The sequence below is a fragment of the Cottoperca gobio genome, chromosome 13 (assembly GCF_900634415.1).
Source record: "Cottoperca gobio chromosome 13, fCotGob3.1, whole genome shotgun sequence".
NCBI classification, from domain to species: Eukaryota; Metazoa; Chordata; class Actinopteri; order Perciformes; family Bovichtidae; genus Cottoperca; species Cottoperca gobio.
In genome coordinates, this window is record NC_041367.1 from 18,092,257 (window position 1) to 18,108,430 (window position 16,174).

Below are 16,174 nucleotides of genomic sequence, written 5' to 3' on the forward strand. Positions count from 1 at the left end.
CTGCATGAGTTGCTGTGGTCCTGTTACACTCTGAGCACCCACCCTGCCCCCTTCATTGCCTCCTTCCCACTCTGGAAACTATGACATTTATTATAAAAGGGGAGGGGAGAACAGGGGAGGAGATTCTGAGAAGAGCATTGGGATAAGGGAAGGGAGGGCTTATCATAAATGAGAGGCCTGCACATCCTGGTACACCAATCCTGAACTGAAATGCAACAGGCAGAACCCCCCCACCTTAACGTGTGCTTCTCTTAGCACAGATAAAAGTACAAATATTGAATTTTCTATCAAACCCCAGCCTGGGAGGCTAATTTTTGTAGCTCAAATCAATCAGAACAGATGTAAACAAAGCTTCAGTTTAAACAGAGGAGATTATAATCAAAAAACCCTATGATAAAATCCACACACAGTGTGAGCTTCCAAGTCAGCACTGCTCTGTATACGCAAGGACTCACAGAACTGGTAAATAAGTTACCAACAACCAGTAATTCATCACCAGATTTTAAAACTAACAGGATAATCCATTCACTCAACTTGCCCCGAACCCTATATGGCCAGGGCTATACACCGCTTCCTGTCGGCGAAACATAAAACAAAACAATGTCATGGCAACTGTTGGGACGGCTGGAGGCCACCAGTTGCTGTTAGGAATTGCTGATGATCTGCAACCTCCACAGTCACAACTGCTTGGTGTTGTCTTTACATGTCTCTGACACCATGGCGAGCTCAGCAGGATGGCCACCGCACCCTCCCCCAACCTTCATCCCCGGGGCAGGGCAATGGATACAAACTGGTTGTGGGTCAGGCCTTGTTCACACTAATGCAGTTTCATTTGAAAACAATGTTCAAATGTTCAAGGCTTACCTACCACACTGCTGTTTTTCTAAGGGTTCTTGTTCAAATTGACATGCCAAAACATTAAGATGATGCTTCAAGTTAATCTATCTTTTGAATCTTAAAAAGGAACTGTGGGTTTGATCACATGACCCCCTTTCACACATGCACTGCAACCCTGAACCTATCTAGACATCACCCAGAGGAGCTGTATGTGAGAACACAAATGTTTGAATTATTCGAACCAGACATCAAATGGACTTTACCCTGCCAGCTCCTTAGTACAAAGTATGTTTAATGTACAATTTAGCCAATGTGTGAATAGAGCCGGCCATTGTTTGGAGAATTCAGAATGAGTGGCTGTATTAAAGGGTAATTTACATGAGGGCGCTTTTTCGGGGACTTCGTGCGGTAAGGGCCGATGTAGAATTTGGCAGACAAATTTAAGGAACGGCAAACCAGCTCCGTGACCGTGGTGTAATCCAAGTCATGTCCAGCCTCCTGCACACTCTACACGTGCGCCACCCCTGGCTAAACCAACCGTAGTATTTCCAGTAGATGAAAACATGCTATGTGCTTCATGTGTGTGTGTGTAAGTGCAACTGCAGGTCACTGGGGGTTTCAGGCAGAACTTTCCTACTCCTTACCTAATTTCAAGGAGCAAGGAGCCAACACGTTTCGGCTTGTGGCTTTCATCAGGGTTGTTCTATACACAACAAGTGTTGCTCTATATACTATAAATGTTGCAGGAGTTTTTGACGTCTTGTGAGTCACCAAACATCAACACCAAACATAACCCGTCATTAACTTCTTCATGGGAAACGGTCTGTAAATGGCCAGGTACTGCAGAAAGGAGAGCAATGTGGTTCAAACATGACCCCTTATTAAGTTGGTTGCCTGTAGTGTGGTGCTTTACTTGCTCATTTTTGCTCATCATGGTTGACTGTGGCTTAGCAGGGCAATGAGTAGGACACTTGATCCACCCCAGCACTTGACTGATGGCCCAATTATCAAGGTGGCGTTTATTGTGCCAGTGTTATTTATAATGTGTCTTGCTGAGGAGGAAGGAGGGGGAATCTTTTGCATAAAGGCTAAACTTGACTTTGCTTAAATGATTTGGCAACAAACTTTTCAGTTCGGTACCGACTGTTCACAGGGAAGTTGGTCCCCATCCATTTAAGATGGAATTTATTTCCAGGAGTAGCAACTGAATCAAAAATATTTGACTGGATTCAGCTTCAAAAAGTAACTTAGCAGAGACCCAACATCCAGAGATCCAAGTGAAGAAGTCTGAATGTTGCACGTGTTTCACAGACCATCTGAGTACAGTAATGTGACAAACTTCCTAACACAGATTGCTTGTTTACATCCATGAAAACTGTGGCGTTTACATCTGGCTTTGAGGGAGAACGTTCAGTCCAAAAATAAGTCTGTGTTCAGTGGTTTAAATTTCTCAGAATAAGACATATTTTCAGGTAGCAGTTCTGGCTCTGCTACCTGCCAAAACAGCAGATCAAAGCTCGATTTGAGGCCAGATTGACTCTTTATTCCACTAAAATTGTCTCTTATCAAAAACCAGATGTCAAGAGTTGAGTTTCACTGGTGTGAAACAAGGGAGTGAAGCTATGGGAGTGCAGCAATGATTAAACACACCCAACAGCTGAGTTGTCAAATGTTAAAAATGGGATCCTCAGGCCACAGTGGCTCCACCCTGGGAGTATATGCTTGGAAGGTGGTTGAAGCAGATGACTAAAGAGTGCACTGAGGGAGGCACGATGTAATAAGGTCTCTAAAATGGGATGACCACCTCCACTCTGGTTGACTGGGGATGCCTGGCTGCCTCTCTATCAGCAGGACATCATCAAGAGAGATTATTGGGGCAACCTCTGTGACCCTATTGTGGCTTTAAGTTTCCCTTTGATGGAGGGTTTGTATCACTCTACTTCCTAACGAAGCAACTAATTCACAAGTGAGTGAAGCTTGGAAGGCTTAGTTTGACTGTTGTTTATTTTCAAAGAGTTTCAAAGAATATATCAAATGTATTTAAGTGTCATTTTAGGGAGGAGGGATTAATCATTCAGTCCTCAAAGGACTTTTAGCTAAACCTGTGGCTAACTATGTTGACCGCACTCAATTAATTAAATTAGTAGACTTCCATGCAATATCACACTTGTCATACATACATTTCAATAGGTAAAATAGTTTGAATGTATGAATGCCACAACTGACAACATATATACAAATGTTTCTTTAATTTTCCAAACACTATTTCGCTACGGTTCGAGTAGTTTCGGGAACTCTAAAAAACCCCACCTGAGAGGTTCCACTTCGAAGATACTACATCTCTGTGGAGATGCCCTCAGTGACAGTGGAGGCATTGATGTCTGGAACAGAGGTGTTACATCAAGACTTTGGTAAACACTAGCCTGACTTTCTCACAGTCCCATTTGTGTACTGAGCTGACAGACCCCAGTTGAACAGGAAGGGCCTTGTCTGTGTGTGGTCAATAAACCAAAAGTTTGTCAAACACAAAGTTGCTCCAAATGAGGGCTCCAGGCAGGCTTACAGCCCAGTCTTCCCAGCACCATTTGTGACCAGCCGAGTGGCCTAGGTTCAGGACAGCTTAGTTTGAAATCCAATTTACGTACTTATCACATCAAACTTTAAGCAGAGTTTAAGTAAATTATATAACAGTTGATACTGAAAATATTTAGCTATTATATATAATTTTTACATAAGATGCCGAGTATGAGATCAGTGTTAGCCAAGCAATATAACTGAAATCCATTTTAGGACAATGGACAGACTCAACTCTGCTGTGTGATACAAGACGTCAACAACCAATGTGGTTGCAAATTCAAAACAGCAAGCCAGGTAACTGACAACTTCATTCTACACAACCACAACATTTGTGTGCATCTCTCAATGGACTGAAAACAGTTATGTTCATCTCACAGCAAAGGGAAAGGGGACTGATGTAAGAGAATGCAATGGTAGTTGTTCTTTACTCAATAGATCGTGTGCATGTGACGTCACGCTTACGTCCCAACCCGTAAATCAGCCATGTTGGATGATATACACAACCAAGACTGCGCCTGTTCGCGTGTGAGTTGCTGCAACGCTTCGTAATTTTCTTTGTATTTAAACGTCTAAGATTGAAAGAAAATGGCAATCGTGTGCGATATGTATAATGGTGGTCATAACGCTACTCGTGACCCAGAGAAACGGTTCTTTAGATTTCCTAAAATCATCAAAACAAACAATTCACAAAATATGGATGAATTACTGTCTACCGAACGCTGTAAGTTGTGGTTTAGCAACATAACTTGTGAGGATTTAACAGAAGAAAAAGCACAATTTACCCGTGTGTGTGGCGTCCACTTTATGTCTGGTAAGAGCTCATGCTAAAGCTATGTTTTCAATGTTTACGTTAAACATTTGTGCTTATGATATACCCGAACACTGTAAGACCTTACTTCTCCATATCCATGACTCCAAATCCTCAATATAATCCGACGGCTTTAGCGTGTACGGGTCACAGCCGCAAATTTGGACTTTTTCCTCTGAATCTTGCCTTTGCAGAGGACTCCAGAGAGTCAAAATACTTTGAAGAAGTCGAAGTTGTATTGCTGTTGTTGTTCGCTTTAGATGCCATTGTTGATTTGTATATCATCCAACATGGCGTCGCACGCATACGTCACACAGTTTTGTCACGTGTTTGCACACTATCTATAGGATAAAGTTAGAGATTTTAAAACAAGAACCAGCCATTTCTGTTTTACACAAGCTAAATATTACTATGGAGGTCGCTTGCTGGAATTCCCAACATGATCTCACAGTACAAATCCGCACTACACAGATATCGCCTGCATACAATGAGAGCATAAGGTCCAAATAAAAACATCGGTCTTTCCTGCTCTAATAGGGGGTCTTTTTGACTTGTAGTAAGTGCAACAGATGTTCAGGAAACCCCATAGTGTACACTGAAGCTTGACCAGTTCTCAGTCCGTTTAGTGTTCTCTGTTAACCAGGAGTGTGCAGCTTTACAGTGTAAAAAAACACAGCAAAAAATATAATGCAGTATGAAATGTAGAAATCAACATATCTGATCACAATGAATTATTTGATCATTTAAGTTAAGTTAAATTTGCAAAGAAGCAAGTCAGTCCCTTCTGGTTGTGGGAAACCAGGCTCATCAAAACAGTTTAAAATCCAATTGAGAAAAGACAAAAGTGTCCATCAACACATAGCTCTACCTGCCCCTGAGGGCACACAATAGCTGCTCCCCCAAAGCTTCCCTCTGCTTAGGGCTGACTTCCCACGGACTAAAAGCTCATTCAAAGCTGCATTTAATAAGCGCCCGGAAACAGTGATTACCCCTCCTAGTTTACCGGTGTGTCTAAATTAGAAACCTTCATTAGTTTATGACCCAGCCCTGGAGACCAGCCCTGCCCCCACCCAAGCACCAAACAAGGTGACCCAACCTCCCAGGCCCTGCTGTCATAAATCAAAGGCCACAGCAAACTGCTGGAAGAAAGAGGAGGAAAGGTCAACAGACTTTGTTGACATTCTCCCAGTCTCTTCCCAGCTTAAGGTTTTTGTTATTTATGTAATTGTCAAAACAAAAAAGAGATTTCTGCAAGAGATTGCTAATATCTGACTGCTATTTTCATGAGGGCTACAACTGCCAATTATTTAAATTCTGAAAAGAACACTGAAGCTGTCAGCACTGTTTCACTTGCACTAGGTCAATGACGTATTATCAACTCCCAGCCTGATAAGAGCTGGACATTTCAGATGTGAAGAACATGGTATAACTCTTAAGAAGGCTTCTGCCCTCTCTCGCCGCCATCTTTAAACTTCATGTCAACCATTTGTCTATTTTGGGAAGGCTCACATGAGTCTCAACAGGCCTGTGGTCTGAATAAAGATCACTGTTTCACTGCTGGGACAAAGGGAGGGCCGGAGTTTCTCTTGGCCCCTCTTCTAGTCATCTCCACATGGCTGCCATTTAACTTCATTGACACAAAAGAGGCACCATCACAGCGCCACGGCTCCATTCATTCCAAAACGGAGCCTGGCTTTTAAAGGGAGTGGGACATCGGCATCCGCTGCGCTGCTATGACTCACAGAGGCCAATCACCGCCAACTGTATGATCCTATAGTGTACTAGTAAACAACAGAGGTGGAGAAACAGATTATTTAAAAAATGTAAAAACTCCCCCCCCCCCCCGATTTGATTTATCTCTCAGGACAACAGCGGTCACCTGAGTGAAATGTGAGCCCCCGCTCTCTCTCTCTCTGCTAGCTGGTGACAGACTCCCCACCCCCACCCGTCCATCCACCCACCCACACACACACTCTCTCGCTCTGCTTCACTCTATCTGCAACACGTCTCGGTCAGACAACTCCTGTTTATAAATAGGGGAGTGTCTTTTCCAGCAGCTCTGGCGAGGCCGCCTGTATTCCAGATCAAATATCGGCACTTTGATGTGCGGCGTATGGAAGATGTCTCCAAGAGTTTTCCTCACTTGAACACAAACACTGTGTAGTACACTTACTCCAGTTGTAAAACATGCCAATTGAAACACAGCTCTTAACATAGCGACTCAACTATTTTTCCAAAGCCATGGAAAGCAAGGAGCTCTGGTTTGGATTAGACTTGTAAACACATATGGAGCAGAGACTTGCTATTATCTATAATCTTTATTTTCTATTCATACTTTACAATTACAGGATAGCGTTTAATATTCAGGATTTAGAGTAAATTGTTCTTTTTGTATAGAGAAAGATGGTCTGTTGACATATGGTACAAACCTAAATCGTTTCATTGTGCCTTTATCTATGATCGATCAATCAGTAATTCTTTATCTGCAGCACGGTTTTATTTTCAAAATAAAAGCAGAAAAAACTCCACTTAAACTTTGCCATAGTGACATAAGGAGGTGGAGAATAAATGATAGATAAAAAATGTAAAAAGATATATGACATATTGCTACAGCCAGCAACAATACTTCATATTGCAACAAGCGTTTGAACTATAAATTATAGAAGATTGGGGTTTTTAAGCTAAGCTTCATTGTGTGGAGGTGCATTATATCAGTCCGTTTCTAAACAACTGCAGTGATCCTGGGAGAATCTGTGAGAATAGTGTTTTCTCCTCTGCTACCCCCCAGTCCTTTCGTACAATTTTAGAGGAGCCTCCTCAAATCGGCCCAGATGTTCTCCAGATGTGAGACCTTAAAACATCTGGTACTGAAAGCTCTTTTTAGATCCAAGTAAATGTGAGGCTATCATGTTTGTCCATCCTACAGATGACAACATTTTGCCTTTAATAGGAGCAAGAATAAAGACCTTCACTATCAAATATCTAAACATGAGCATTCCATAAACTTTTTACAATGAGCAGATTATCTTTACACACGTTATTGACAAGGAAGTCACTTTTATGAATAGTTCAATCCCTGTTTTCATAGAACTACAGATAATGAAGACAAGAAAGTAACAAAGAATAAAAAGGAAACCCTCACAACACAAAATGTTACCAATACACTCTGTGACAGGCCCACTATTTAAAAAGTTGACGTTGGATCATTACTGTGGAGGAGATCTGCTAGTTAGCGGATGAGTTTTGCAGAGATGTCTGTCCTTTGCTGTCTGGGGCGGCTACAATGATCCATTGTTTCTACTGAAACCTGAGCCCAAGAAAAGGAACACTACATACAGCAGCAGTCCCTCAAAAGACGTCTCTCTTGTTTACGGAGGTCACCAAATTTAATAACCTACAACTATTGCAATTGTCTCTTTTTGGGCACACGGGCCACATTTGGCACGGTAGATTTTAGGGTCCACTTTTCCGGTATTACTGGCTTCCTTTTCTCAAGATAAGTAAGCAAGACTTTTCAATTTCAAAACATGAGATGACGCAAAAAGAGTCTGTCAGTAATTATATGGATCACTTTCAATAAATTGGTAATACATAAATAGTGGTAAACACTAAGAAGACACGGCGTATTGATGCAAATGACGAGAAATAGCTTTGCAGTGAAAAAGGATCTCTTGAGAATCTTAAACAACTTTGCAAATTAGCAGTCACACAAACACCACGCAGCTCATTCACTGCAATTTTCTTTCAATGTGATAAGGAGGATAGTTACAGATAAAAAGACGGATTCAAAGGATCCCTGGGATTGTAATTGTATGTTAAGGATAAAGCATAAAGTTGAAGTTTGATAGCTAATGGTTAGAAACATATCGGCCTGAAGAGAAACTGAATGTAAATCTGAAATGACACATCTCTGCAGACACTGCACACAAACAAAGCCTAAGCTGCGTGCGTGGCTGTCAGCCAAAATATACATTACCGTCCTTGGTGGTTAAGGCACTGCGGACGCCGTGCCAGAGCTGTGAGATCTCCTCATCTGTGGGAGTGCAATCTAAACAGAGGCCTTTTTCATTGTACACCATCCCTCTTCTTCTGCTGCAGCCCTGAGCTTCCTGATGACCTGAGCTAGGCGAGCTCTTTGTGTTGCCCTTTGAGACGGGGTAGGTATACGAAGGTGGCAGCGGTGTGTAAGTAACAGTGCGATCTGTTCTAATTACACTGTGTGTGAAAGGTGAGAAAAAGTCTTCTGAGTTGTCCTTGTGCAGGCCCTGCTCTACAGCCAGAGCTTGTTTACAGTTGACACTAGCATGATCCATGCCAGATGGAGTCTTGGCGATGCACATTGTCTTTTCTTCCACCGATTCCGTCCTAGGAGGTGGGCGGGGCATCATGATCTTCCCTTGGGTTTTGGCAATCTGACTCACCTCGGTGGCAGATTGAGGTCGTATAACAGTGCCCTTTCTGGTCCTCGTGGAAACAGGACCCGCTCCAGCTCTGGCAGAGCGCTCTCTCCGAGGGACCTTGGGGCCACCGGTCCTGGTGCTGCTATGCGGCACCTTGACCTCGTCCGCTTGTTCCTGGGGCAAGCTGACTTGAACCCCAACATCTGCCCACGCTTGTTTTGTAAAGTGATAACCAGTGGAGGCTGGAGGGGTCATGCTGTGTCCAGGCTTGGAAGCCCCTGAGACTGTGGCGAGACTTAGCTGGTGGTCCTCTGAGTTGTTATTTGACTGAGAGAGGTTGAAAGACTTGCCTTTCATCTGTGTCATTATGTCTATCTCTTCTTGCACCTCATCAAACCAACGCAGCTTCTTTTTGACGCTGTTGTTCCCCTCCACATCTTTAGTTTTTGTCCTAGTCAATTCAACACTATCTCTGATCGCTAAGGCTACTTGTTTTGCAAAAATCAAACGCCCTGAGCCATACACACATGTGGCATCTCCTGACATATATTTGGACTGCTTTTTAAGTATTCCTTTAATGAATCTGACTTTACATACGGAATGAGATGTACTCACGGAAACAGGCCATGTTTGTACTTCCTCCTCAGGACACTTAGTGTCTGATTGAATGTTAGACAAGCGTGCGTGTTGCAGCGATGCTTCATTAATGGGCTTCTCAGTTTTGGGCTTTTGGTTTGAAACCTTATTGAGGTTGTTTATTGATGCACTAGGCTCTTTCTGGGAAGACAGATTGTGGCTTTCTTTTCCTGTTTGCTGAAGAGTTCCTTCTTGTGAGGCATTATCTGTTGTGCTATTGTTTAAGAAAATATTGGGCTTTGTGAGAGGCCCAAACAAAGTGTCTTTGCTGTTGCCATCTTTGGCAGGAAGAATAATTCCTGTAGCTGATGGATGTTTTAATTGGACCGCCTTCTGCCTGAGATCCAACAGAGCCTCTTGTTTAGGACATGACTCGAGGGCCGTGCTGCCACGAGCTTCTCTATTTGTAAAAATGATTTTGTCACAGGGACTGTTTAGTGAGGAGGTTCCCTCAAAGTGCTCTGGGTCGGCACTAATAATGTCACAAAAAGTGAATAAGTTGCAGTTGTGCAGTGCGGGCTGGGCCTCCGTTTCTACTGTTTGCTCATTAGATGTGAACCCCCAAGAAGCTTTAGAAAAGTGCATCTTATTGTTCGGCCCTTCAGAGTCCTCTTCTTTCTTCTGCTCAGGTCCATGCAGTTTTTTTGATTGGGGTAAGTTATCACCAAGAAGCATCATTGCTGAGTAAGAAGTTACGCCTGATGATGGTAACAAATCATTTTGCTTTCTCAGGTGCGGATGGGGCTTCTCTGAGTCGAGAAAGAATGATGGATCGGAATACTGCAGATTCTTTGCGCTGTGGTCGGGGTCCTCATTCTCCAAACTGTCCTTACTTGAAAGGCTTTCAGAATTACAGCTATCAGACAGGTGGCTGTCCTGAAATATGGAAGCACAAGAGAGGTGATGAGTAGAAAATAATAATATCATTTACATGTTCCCTATATATGTAGGGGTGGAACACAGATGTGTGTTTGAGAGGGAGACAGTGGAAAAGAGATATTGAAGCCTCTAGTGTTGATGGACCATCTGTCTCTTTAAAGGTAAACTTGTTTGCTACATTGTTATTACATATTACATTACACACCAACACTTGAGGGGGTTTTGCAGATTGACCTTTAAAAAATAGTTTCTCAAAGAGGATAAGAACTCTGTCGAATGTAAGTGTTGCCTTTTATATTCCTCCAATTGCTGAGCAAAAAAAGAACCTTTCCTGGATGGTAAGCACACCTAAACAGTGCAACATCATTTCATCTCATGATGAAACACAAAAGCGATTAAAAGTGAGTGTGTAGGTGCTTTCTACATTTGCTCGGCAGTAGTTCATGTTTATACAACTTAGCTATAAGAAAGACTTATCTTAACTTAACTTTCTTGGGTCATTTTAAAGCAGGTGTCTCACGTAAAAGGTGCATTTTATTGCAGAGTTTGTAAACATATCTGCTTCCGCTACGAAACAGCTCGCAGTGAATGATAAATGAGGAAGTACAATGGCACAAACTGGACATATCTGTAAACAAGTTTTGATGTCAATGTCCTCCTCCTTGGAATAGAACTGGATCGGTATGCGTTTGAGAGGGGCATTATACAGATATTTCAATAAGAAATATGATATTTTGTGCAGATATCAGTACATTTTAGACAGCATAGACAGACTCATTTTCACAAAAGGAAATTGTGGATCTCTGTTACTAATATAAATACAAATGTACACAACTATTCACGCATGTCACCAGAGGGCGCTAAAGCCAGCAGCAAACAGGGGCGTTCTTGGTACAGGAAAAAGGGATCATGTCACACTGCTACCCCCTAGGGGTCTACTTGTGTAGGTACAAGAGATACACAAATGGTATTCAAGCAAGTACTTGACATCACCAACAATAAATAATTCTTAAATTGCAGTCTGGGTTTACACAATGGTCAGTCCAGTGGTCAGTCCATTGACTTACAGTATTAGTCGTGTGTGTTGGTGTATATGTGTGTGTGTGTGAGAGACAAAGCTTACAAAATAAGGCACCCTTAAAAAACTAACCAGGGGTGAATGAACACTTCTTTGTTAGAATGCCAGCAAAAAGGATGTTTCCTGCACATTCAAATGTAATGACCAACATACTTGAGGACTGGGATCTTGTTGCCTCTCTGGTGTCTTTTCAGTTTGTTGACTGTTCTTGAAGCAAGTCATGCTCTGCTCCTGAAGCAGTTTAGTGTAGGCCTCTACAGCAGAGAGTGCTTGGCGGTGGGTGGATTTAGAAACAGTGGGAGGCTTAGGGGAGGAAGTGCAGCTTCTTTAAGAGAAAACACAACAATATAAATACAATGTGTGACTTCTCCAGCCATTTAAAAAGGCTACACAACAAATACACTACAAATCCAAATGTATGAGCATAAATATCACCAGAACTTGACACTGTGAGGTTTTAATCAAGACATTGAGGGCTATGTTTAAGATGAAGGACAGATGAGAGTAATACAAGTACTAATCAGACTTGTTTACCTGCTAAGGTAAGAGTTGCTGGACAGGAAAGAGGACTGCCGGGTGTATGAACTCAAGGAGCCTTGAATTTCATTGAGTGCGTCTTCAATATTTGGGACATTTCTTCTAAAAGCTAAAACAGCATAAATAGGAAAACATACAAAAGAAACATGAGTCAAGGCTATTGTGAGTAATTTCTCAGTTCTAAGAGTCATAAAATACATCACTAACATTGTCTGCGTCTCTGAGAAGGAGGTAAATGGGCTCTTTGGAAGCGCTCAGTTGCATCCTGTACTCGCTGTCTGCGTTGCTTTAAGATATTCTCTACCAGCCGTTGCTCCTGCACGTCCCACTGCTTCCGTCTCTCCTCCAGAGCCCTGAGCCGTGACAAAGAGCACAGCATGAACCTGAGGTACATTATAATTGATTAAGTGCAGACTGGCCATGTTTTTGATACAGAAACCTGAGTCCGTTCACCGAGATATGTTTTCGACACATTCATTAATAAATTAAAGCTATCACTCACTACTGGGTTTACAGAGGAAGCCAATAATAACATCAACAGAGTCAATCGAGTTCAACATTAATGGTTAGTGTTTAAAAAATATCTTTTAGTTATCATACTCCTGTTTATTATCATATATATGATAATATGTCTCTCTCTCTATATATATATACAGTATAATATATATACAAATATATATGATAATGTATATACATATATGATAATGTATATACAGTATGCATATATGTATATATATGTATATATATATATATATATATATATGATCATATATATATATATATACATATATATTATCATATATATATATGATCATGTATATATATATATATATATATATGATCATATATATATATATGATCATATATATATATATATATACATATATATGATCATATATATATATATGATCATATATATATATATATACATATATATTATCATATATATATATATGATCATATATATATATATATATATATATATACATATACATATATATTATCATATATATATATATGATCATGTATATATATGTATATATATATGATCATATATACATATATATGATCATATATATATACATATATATATGATCATATATATACATATATATGATCATATATATACATATATATTATCATATATATATATGTATATATATGATCATATATATATATGATCATATATATACATATATATTATCATATATATATGTATATATATGATCATATATATATATATATATATATATGATCATGTGTATATATATATATATATATATATATATATATATATGGTATATAGATTGGAAGTCCAACATTTTAATAATATGTCATTAAATTTGAGACTAATAAGAAACAATTGTGCACAATGAAGAGGTGGTTACTTAAGTCTTTATAATTTACATATTATGCTTATTTATACCTAATTACTCCTTGTTTACATTGACATGAAAGGAGGGAGGCAAATATTGGTATTGCTTTCCAATAGGGCTGTCACGATATCAGATTTTTACTACACGATTATCGTGGCCAAAATAATTCACAATAACCATATCACCACGATATTTATAGAAAATAAATAAATATTTCTATCAGTCAGATTCATCTTTAACTTTGTTTATTTTGCATTTTGTCTCTTTTTCGACAAATGAATGACACTCAAAATACAAGTGTGGGGAGTTGGAAAGAGAATCTGTACAAAAGTGTGCAAAAAAACTATTTGCAAAAAGGCAAACAGATGAACTGATAAACAAAGAAATCCAGAAAGGCCAACATCTATTATCTACAACAATATTATCATATGTGTATTATTAACATGATATCAATATTTCATTTTTGATCTTCAATACTGGTATATCGCGACAAACCTATTTAACAATCAAAACATTTTTGTTGCCGTGTTGCAAGAAATAATCTTCAAGTGAAAGTTAAGAAATATATTTTTTAATTATATAAAAATTGTATGAAAGCAATCATACTCAGACACTGTTTTGGTTACCAGCATCAGTGTGCTGAAGTAGAAAATATATATATATATCACATTTAATACTGATTTCTAAACTGATAGTCTGTAAAAGTTTGATCAGTGCATCACATTTCCATTCATGTGTTGTTGTTGGACATTGTTTTCTAAGGTGAAACAAAACGGAGTTTATGTCACGTTAAAGTGATAGCTTATCCTCGCTTTGTAATTTGTCCCTCCTTTAAAAGAACATAAACATAATATTTAGGTTATTTTTCTTGTATTAATCTCTTTAACTGTACATCATGCTTAGGGATGTAATGATCACCTGATTCTGATACGTACAGCTCTCCTTGCATTAGCCCACTCTTTCAAGCTCTTAGTTTAAAAACAGCAACACTCACTTTTAGACTCTGCTATGGAAAAACAAATTTAGAAGGTCATTAATACCTGTAAGGGAATTTAGGCTCACAAGGAGCTGAACTTAGCAGCTTTAGTTTTCAGAGAGGTGACGCTGCAGTCACTGCTCTGGCCCACAGTTACCCACTGGGCCAACAGATCTATTTCAGGTCTAGACTGCAAAATCCTGTCAACACCACCCATCGCTCAACGGTGCTAAGCCCAGAACAGAACCATAAGCTGGCTCTCCAGGAGGTGAATACTAGGCTCCACCATTACAAATAACTGGCTGCAAAATGTAAACGCTAGTTTGAACTGAGAGGACACATCCGATTAGTGCTAAAATAAAACAACAACAACAATGCATTATTATTATACAGTAAAACTGACTTCCTGCGTCGGTTGGTTTCCAGGGAGAACTTGCGAGATCGGGATCTGCATAACTTCTGCTCTTCAACCAAGAGTTGTCTCTCATCTTCGAGGCCTCCATCACCTCCCAACCTCACATTTCTGGAAGTCAGAAGCTAAGGGGAGACGTTTTAAATGGAGTGTAGATGTGGCACATAATTGTAACCTTTGACTTGAGAGAATTAAAACTGATTGTTAAACTCTCGGGACCCCCTGTTGAAGACCTATGATTTAGAGATAAGACTATTGATCTCTTGGTCAAATTCTCAAGCTACCAGGCAGTAGGTCTTATATAGTAATAAATAAGCCCGACCATCACCAGCATTAACCAGCATTAAAGTAACATACACATTAATGCATCAATATTGTTATTCAATAATATTATATAGGCCTATATTATTCTGAGATTAACCATTATGCATGCTATGTTTAATTTTGGTAGCCTACTTCAAATATATTGGATGCTAATACTTTTGTACTTTTACTTCAGTAAAGTTTTGAATGCAGGACGTTCACCTGCAGCATAGTATTTCTACACTGTGTCAGACGTTTGCGACGTGTAGTTATCTTCTTTACATTAGCATTACTGTAACTAAGATAACCATGTAATACACATTATATAAAAGCTCTACAGGATAAATAACTCAACGTTAATAGGATACGAGTGGTAGAAGAAGTTGCCCCGAACAACTTGCATCCTCCGAGGCTGCTGGTCCTAGTTGACGCCGGGCAGACATACAAGTTCAGCTCCCTGCAAAGCTGCTCGCCGCTTACTTGGCTTTTGGAGTCCTTTTTAGCTAACGTCAGCGGTACTCCGTTCAAACTCCTTCAACCATTTTCAGGGCGAAGATAAACATTAAAAGGAAATGTTCGGACCCACATCTCAGCAACTTCTTACGAAGAACGGTCGTTTAAAAAAAGGTCAGAAATAATTCGGCTAAATTGTCACTTTTCTAGCTTCTTCACCGGAGTCTGTCTGTGTGTACAGTTCCTCCATGATAGCAACTGAGGACGCGGTTCCTTGACAACGGGGACTGTGTGGTTATACCAGCCATGTCCAGCAGAGGGCTGCTTGTTGCCTTCAGGTACACCTGGAAGTATCGTAAAATATACACGTCAACAACAAACTAAGGATGAAAACAAATGCGTTAGGTGAAATAACTAAGAGGACCGATAAAAGACGGATGCTATTAGGTTCAGACGATGTATGATTGTATGACTAGTTTTAATTTTACAGATAAAGTAAAGATTAGGAAAACGCTAAATGTGTGAAAGTAGGCTACCTTTGAACATCCCAGCATTGATTTCTGTTGGTTGGTGAGATAATAAAAATCATGATTCTTTTGTTGTTGTTTTTAATTTGGTGTATTCCCATGTAATGTGGGTTAAGTACCATTACAGATATAGAGCCTAATGTAGACCTATCAAATAAACCTAACTTACTTCCTATATAAATCAAATCTAAAAGATTTACAGCCTAAACATATGTACAGCCATGAACTCTAGCTACATGCTTATTAATGTATTTCACATATCTATAGTATACCTACACTTCAATTTCAAACAGCTTATATAGGCCTACTCATAATTGTTTTTGCATTGTATTGCCTATGCTCGGGCATGGTGCTTCTCATAAAATATGAGGGTGT

General features: G+C 39.8%; 1 protein-coding gene across 1 annotated transcript; it reads right to left on the reverse strand.

The window, feature by feature from the left end:
- Nucleotides 1–8,159: 8,159 nt before the first annotated feature.
- On the reverse strand, nucleotides 8,160–15,522 carry cep126 (centrosomal protein 126). Its single transcript, XM_029446532.1, has 6 exons — nucleotides 15,512–15,522; nucleotides 14,508–14,627; nucleotides 11,960–12,105; nucleotides 11,750–11,861; nucleotides 11,369–11,540; nucleotides 8,160–10,134 (listed from the first exon to the last, which is right to left on the reverse strand). Exons 1-6 carry the CDS (start codon nucleotides 15,520–15,522, stop codon nucleotides 8,179–8,181), a joined length of 2,517 nt encoding a protein of 838 aa, XP_029302392.1. The 3' UTR covers nucleotides 8,160–8,178.
- Nucleotides 15,523–16,174: the final 652 nt, after the last annotated feature.